General features: G+C 37.9%; 1 protein-coding gene across 2 annotated transcripts in view; it reads right to left on the bottom strand.

Moving 5' to 3' along the window:
• Ddx25 (DEAD-box helicase 25) overlaps positions 1-7,528 on the bottom strand; it is a 21,618-nt gene that overhangs the window by 11,385 nt on the left and 2,705 nt on the right. For both annotated transcript variants that reach the window (XM_010628660.2, XM_010628659.1), the window contains 4 exons: positions 5,897-5,989; positions 5,681-5,783; positions 3,041-3,155; positions 1,857-2,034 (listed from right to left, as the gene is read on the bottom strand). In XM_010628660.2, coding sequence (XP_010626962.1) covers positions 1,857-2,034; positions 3,041-3,155; positions 5,681-5,783; positions 5,897-5,958 — 458 coding nt within the window. In that variant the 5' untranslated portion in view covers positions 5,959-5,989. The remainder of the gene's footprint in view (positions 1-1,856; positions 2,035-3,040; positions 3,156-5,680; positions 5,784-5,896; positions 5,990-7,528) is intronic.

The raw sequence follows: 7,528 nt of genomic DNA, 5'->3' as shown, positions 1-7,528 counted from the left end.
TCACAAAAAGTAAAAAAAAAAAAAAAGGAACCTCTTCTACATTCCTTTTTTTTAAGACACTAGAAAGCATACTTCAGCATACCAAGGAAGTCACTCAAGAAAAAAGACCCAGGAAATGGAAGACTTAATGAACAAAAGAAAAACCCATGACAAGAACTGTGCAATAGAGCTACAGAATAATCAATCCAGATTGAAAATGGAGGGAGAGAGAGCTTGGAAGATTCTCAGGAAAAAACAGATATCTATGGATTAAAAAATGTATTTTGGAGATACCACAGATGGCAGTTTTGATGGAATAACTAGAAAAAAAAATGTTAAATGTTCTTACACAGCAATATTCTTTTTTTAAAAGGCAATTATCAATTCGAGGGGGAAAGTTGTATAAAAACTTCATAATTATAATAATATATTGCTTGGCTAGAAGTGAACAGTATTTATAGTGTCAAAGTAATGTCAACACTGTTAATGCAACCAGATCCACAGGATATGATCACAGAGAGGTGACAGAAGAGGTGTTATAGGGACAATGGTTGCTGGTTAAAAGAACTCAGGCCCCTTCTTTGTACACAGAGACTATTTGCAGGAAACAGCAACATGGGCACATTATTTAAAGGTATAAAGTTAATGCCAGGAAAGAGTTATCCTTGCGGGCTTGGGGCAGGGGATTATCTTTTTCATTACTAGTTTTTCAATACTATTTGAACTGAATACTGAATGTAATACTTAAAAACAAATGATACACCAAGATCTGTCATGTAAGGGTACAAGATCCCAATAATGACTAACTGTACTGTATACTTTAAAAGTACCAATAAACTCAGTAAGATTTTTTTACAAAATGATTGATTCCTAACCCCTCCACCAAAAATTCTGGCTCAGTGGACTGAGGTTAGGCCTGGTAATCTGTAACGGTAAGCCCTTCACGTGATCTTGATAGACCTAAAAAAAATATACTAGGATTTATTTATAAACTAGAGGTAAAGCCAGGAATAGACTACCCAGGTTTTCTCTATTTTAATCAATTATCTATTATATTGTTTAGAGACCTTCTTTAGAAATTTTCTCAGAATATAGAACATTATTGGAAAAGTTGATGTAGTGTTAGTATTTAGATTTCATCTTTAAGCCTCTGTTGCAAAAGTAAATCAGAAGGTAAAAGGAACCCTTCTACACTTTTGGTAGGAATGTAAACTAGCACAACTTAGGAAATCAGTGTGGAGATTCCTCAGCAATACCTCTTCTGGTCATCTTCCAGAAAAAGATAAAGACATCATGTTTCAATGATACCTGCACATTAGCCCAATTCACAATAGATAAATCATGGAAGTGACCTATATGCCCAGCAACAAATGAATGGATGAAGAAAATGTGATATATATACACAATGGAGTGCTACTTAGTCATAAAGAAGGATAAATTTGCATCATTTGAAGGACAATGGATGGATCTTGACACCATAATATTAAGTGAAATACATTGGACACAGAAAGTTAAATATTGTATGGCAGCCTATAGAGATGGGAAGGGTATCTGGGGAAGGAGGTAGAGAGGACAGTAGGGGGAAATAAAAGCAAGATACACCTTGTCTATGTATCAAACCCCAAGCTGAATATAATCTCTGTGTGCTGCAAACATATACTAATAAAAACTTAAGAAGTAAAGCAGAGAGGCAAGGTTATAAAGTGACACTGGGAAATGATAGTAGCTTCAATATTCCTTGAGCTGGTGAAATAATGTAAACCCAAATTCATTTTAGGGGGGAGGAGTTAAGCAATAAAAATAACTAGGAGCTGCAGACAAATGCAATTCTCATGTGGACAGAAGACCCACAGAGAAAGGATGAATTTGCAGGTTACCTCTGTATCCGAATACTCTGATCCGAGAAGCCCTGGGTATCCATCATCACATCCGCCTCATCCAGGACAAACACACGAATCTTAGTCAGATCAATCAGTTTGCGTTTGAAACACCAATCGAGGACCGTCCCGGGGGTGCCGATTACAATCTGTCTGGTGATTTCAGTTCCTCTGGGAACTAGGGAGAAAAGGTTTGGAGCGCTCCCTCAGATGTGCACAGCTTCACTATAACATAACGTGCCACAGGTCAGGGCTACACAACACAGAGCTCAGCAGCAAAAGCATAGTTCATGGTGATTAGCTTAGTGCAAACTCTGAGGGTCACAAGGGGGTCTTGATTTTGCAGTTTCAGGACAAGTCCCCAGTTTGTAGGTTTGTAGTTATAATAATCTTGTAAATTTGACCCCCCCCCCGACAGCTATTTAAAAAACCAGCCTGTTCCAGTTACTCAGGAAGCTGAAGCAATAGGATCACTTGTATGCCTAAGTTCAAGACCAGCCTGGGCAACACACCTAAAAAAAAAAAAGTCACCCTGCAGCAGTTCTACTGTCTAACAGAAAAACTGGCATAGATGTGTAAAAATGAGAAAACTTTCCCAAATGAAAGAGAACCAAAATGTCCATCAACAGGTTATACTGTTACACTAAAGAATGGGAAATTGTGCAGCTAGTCAAAAGAATGAACAGTGTGAAAACAGTGCTCCCATTTTTATAAACAATGAAACATATATTTATATGCGCTCATATGAACTTGTATGAGCTTAAAAAAAAAAAGTGAAAAGAAGGTATCTGCCTGCTAATAATACTGTACTTATTTTAGGATAGGTTTTTAAAGGGCAAGAACTTTGACTTTTACCTTTTAACCTATCCTTTTAACATCTTTTTCATGATAAGCACACATTTTTAATGAAAAAATCCAAAAATAAGTTGTCCTCCACAACAGAGTCTCAAAGACTATAGAGACATCTGCTGTTATGTTAGCAATCATGTAGCTAACATTTACTGTGTCCTTATTTTCCAGATATTATGCCTAACACATTATAGCATCACATTTAATTCTAATAATAATTGTGATACAGGTGCTATTCTTTTTCCCATATCAGAGATGAGAAACATAAGTTTTAATCCATGTTGGTAGTGAAGCCAGTTTGGAAAATCAGCCAGGATGGGCTTCCGGGTACCTACTGTTATTTCCTCGAACGGCGTACATCACATTAACATTCATACAGAATTTTCCCATCTGTTCCACCACACGACCAGTCTGCAGAGCCAGTTCATAGGTAGGAGCCAAACAGAGGCACTGTGCAAGGGGAAAGAGAGAAGAAAGATTCATGGAAGCCACTGTTCAAATCTGAATTGCAATTAAAATCTGTATACAGAGAAGTGCAGAAATGACACTGGAGGTTTTGGTTAAATGAAATATTTTATTAAACTGTTAGTATATGTTTGTGATACATACTGACTGCATTCAGCATGGGGGACTGATACAAATACATATCACATCTTGATCATTTTTATTCTTATCCTGCACTGCTTGCTCCTTCCTTTCCCAGATTCCTGCCTGATCTCTAGTCTACCCTGTTTCTTAATATGGATTTTTTATTTTGCTCTTTATATTTTTGATTTCTCATATTAGACAAACCATGTGATACTTAGCCTTTTGTGTCTAACTTATTTCACTTAGTTGTTTTTTGTTGTTGTTGTTTTTCAGTACCAGGAATCAAACTTGGGACCTTGTGCTTACCAGACAGGCGTGGTACATGTCCCACCCTTCACTTGATATTACAATGCCAAGATCCATCCATTTTCCTACAAAGGATTAAAATCTATTTTTCTTTATGGCTGAGAGGTACTCCACAGTATGTGCATACATATCACATTTTGTGCATCCATTCATACATTGATGAGCATATAGGCCTCTTCCATGACTCAGCTATTGTGAACTGTGCTGTTTTGAACATGGATAGGAATGTGTCACTGTAGTATGATGACTCTAGCTCTTTCTGGAAGATGACCAGAAGAGATGTCTTCAAGAGAGCTGGGCCAAAGGAAATCTCTGTTTTTACTTTTTTTGAGGAATCTCCATACTGATTTCCAAAGTGGTTATACTAGTTTACATTCCCATGAGCAATGTAGAAGAATTCCTTTTCCCCCATAAGCTTGCAAGCATTTGCCATTTTTCAATCCTTGATTATAAGAATTATTACTGGAGTAAGGTGGAATCTCAGTATTGCATTGCTCTAATGGCTAAAGATGCTAAACATATAAATGAAATATTTTAAATTGAACTGAATTTAAAAGTTGATAGATACGAGGTAAACCCTCCCCACCCTGGTACCAGGGATCAAACTCAGGGCCTCGCCCTTGAGAGGCAGGTGTGGCACCACTGAGCTAAATCCCCTGCAATCCAAGATAAATTCTGAGTATAAGGAGGCACTTCTCCAGGTGAAATGAAGAAATAACTATCTTTTATATATTCCTCTCTGAAAGGTTATTTAGAAACACAAGCTACTAGACACCCTCTTTGGTGGGGGAAGAACAGAATGCTGGGTGGCTGGGAACCAATGAGAGAGGAAAGTGAGACACATCACAGTTTATACTGGGTTCCCATCACCTCTTGCCTACCCTTAAGAGTCTGCCTGTGTTCAGGACACTAATCCATCTATGTAATGCATATGTGTGTGCATATATCTTCCACCAAACTCACTTGTTATTCCATCTCCTTAAAAATAGTGGTTGTTGATGAATGAAGACGCTGTGATGCAAGATATCTAATGCACTCATGTGCTTCAATTAGATATCTTTGATAGAGAAGGAAATATAGCCAAAGTGCTAAAATAATTGTCTCTATACACATTTCTTAGCATGCGTTCAAGCACAGGTTATCCTGAATAATTTGATTAATATCAAACCTCAAACAAATTTTATTGGCTTTGTTTAAAATGTTTAAGGCTTCCAGTGGTTGTTGGGTGTTAGTCACTGACATCTACAGCTTGCCTTGCTGAGAAAGCCTTTGTGTTCCCCACTGCATTTAGTACACAAGGGAACACAGCTTGTCAGAGGAGTCAATGGGTCCCTTTGGACAAAGAAGGAAAGACTACTGGATACTTTTTGTGAGTGGAAACTAGGCTAGGAGAATGGTGAGCTGGGTGTGCTTAAGTAGTAATATCAAGAAATATATTTCTCTCTCCAGTGTCAGCTCCCTTTGCTAAATCAGTGGTGGACTGGAGGATGTTTTGGCTCTACAACTAAAGAGGCACCATTACTACAGGCTTACTTTATGCCAAACAGTGCTTTAAAAGTATGTTGTCTCACTAAATCTACATAATGACTCCATGACAAAAGTGTTCATGTGTTTGTTCATTCATCTATTCAATGTTTATGTTCTCTACAACCTAGGCCCTGTGCTGTGTGTTAGGACTCAAGGGTGAACTATGATCCATGTCTTTGCAGATGCTATCTTGACAAATGAGGAAACAGATTTATTAACTTGCCTAAGACACTGAGCTAGCTGGTCAGTGCAGAAGCTGACTTGTGTCCTACACCACTATTTCATATGGCTGCTAATACTCTATGAGTTTATGAAAGAATGCCTATTCTACACATCATTACATAAATGTAGTAACCATATAGGGTTTTTTTTTTTTTGGTACCAGGGATCAAACTCAGGCCCTTGCGCTTCTGAGGCAGGCACCAGAACCACTCAGCTAAATCCCCAGTCCCATATACTTTTATTTTTAAACAAATACTTGCAGTAACATCACCTATTACTGAAACATCATTGACATTACAAGGATTCCCTCATCTCCTGCAACCCTTCCTTACCTGTGGGAACAAGTCCAAGGCATTCACTCTGCTTAGCATTGCTAAAACAAAGGCTGCTGTTTTCCCTGTTCCAGACTGGCTCTGTGCTATGAGGTTCTGGGGTCTATAAAAAAGAAGAGGCCACAGGGCATAAACTGAATACAAAAGCTTGGGCACAAATTGAATTGAAAGGACTAAAAGTAACCCAGTTGGAATAACACTACCCTTGAAACTCACGGATGTGCCAGCATCATAGGAAGAGCCATCTCTTGGATTTTGGAAGGCCTGTTAAATCCCATTGCATAGATCCCTTTTAATATCTCTTCTTTTCTGTCAAAAACAAAAGAAAAAAGAAAATAAAAAGTATATATGATCAAACATAAAGTCTATGGTTGGTCAGTAGCCTCGGAAATAAAGTATATACTTGAAAGGTACATTTCTAAATTAAGCCACTTTGCAACTGACTTTAAAAGTAATATTTAGATCCCAGTAGTTGGGAAGCTAAGGCAGGACTGGCGTGAGTTCAAGGCCAGCCTACAAAACAAAGTGAAACCCTGTCTCAAAAAAGGTGATATTTAGAATTATATCCTTCAAACTTCAATGCTCATGCATATACCATCATGCCTCTACTCATATAAGAAGCTATGCTATCAGCCTCAGCTAAGAACAGGTTGGACTTTCTATTGAGCAAAGAAAAAAAAAAAAAGGAAAAATCAATTTGATCAAAGGAGTATATCAATTTGTTAGGAGTTATATTTTCCTCAGGAGCTCATTTATTGTTTAGTTCTTTTACATGAACAACTTTGATGTTTGTTTTCAGAAAAGACATCTTACTGAGTTGATTCTTTTACCAGTTCTCTGACATTCATTATTATATTACCTTATCCTCCTGAGGAAGTATTTTAAAATATATCTTTCCCAGAATCTTATGCAAAAATATTCAACAAGGACAAAACAGGTTGGCTGGAACACTTTCACCTTTAGGAATATGCACAGTTGGATGTCCCTGATAGTCACAGATGACTGGCAAAGAATCTCTAATCATAAAAAGGCCTCTCCTACCATTTAGATAGAAAATGTCTGGGCACTAAGATTTGCATTTTTACCATTGTTACTAAACCAGGATATCCCCCAAACTAGGATCCTTGTAATGAAGGCTAAATTAGAGGGAAAGGGAAATAATCTGATCACTTGTATTGTAGCTACTCACTGAATATGCAACCTTCCTAACCCAGAAATTGTTTCTAAAGCTGGGGAAAGTCCTGGAATGAGTAGCCCAGCACTGGTTCAGAATTTCCATGCTACCGACAGGCTGAGGCATGGCAAAAGGTCTGTCTGGACTCGCCTGCTGGTTGACTTGACAAAATGCTACCAAACCAGGCCCCTTTGGCCCAGGTTACATATTTTCAACTTCCCTTAATCAGCTGATAAATCCCTGGGAAAGCAAAATGACTTGGGAAAGTTACTCATTTTAATAACATCTGAAATAATTAGGAAAATAATGGCTCATAACTTATCCAAAGGCATGGGAGAGGATGTCTGGGCCATTAATGCCCCTCTATCTGAATTCTGATATAAACAGTGGTGGTATGGGTGTACCTCGCTCAGCTGTTCCCTTTTCTACTGCAAGACCGAAATATTTTACTATCAAAACTTCTTTCCTGATGTGGTGGCATGTGCCTGTAATCTCAACACTTGGGAGGCTAAGTCAGGAAGATTGAGAGTTTGAGACTGGCCTAGACTACGTAGTGATGCACTATCTCAAAAACAAAACAACAAAATAACCCCCAAAGCAAAAATTAAAGAAGTTCTCAATTTGCTGGGCAACTACAGTATCCTAGTGTTTTCCTTTAAGGTATATATATATAT

This window comes from Fukomys damarensis, unplaced genomic scaffold, assembly GCF_012274545.1.
Source record: "Fukomys damarensis isolate Sample0158 unplaced genomic scaffold, DMR_v1.0_HiC HiC_scaffold_16, whole genome shotgun sequence".
Lineage (NCBI taxonomy): Eukaryota > Metazoa > Chordata > Mammalia > Rodentia > Bathyergidae > Fukomys > Fukomys damarensis.
This window is presented reverse-complemented; position numbering and strand designations above follow the sequence as displayed.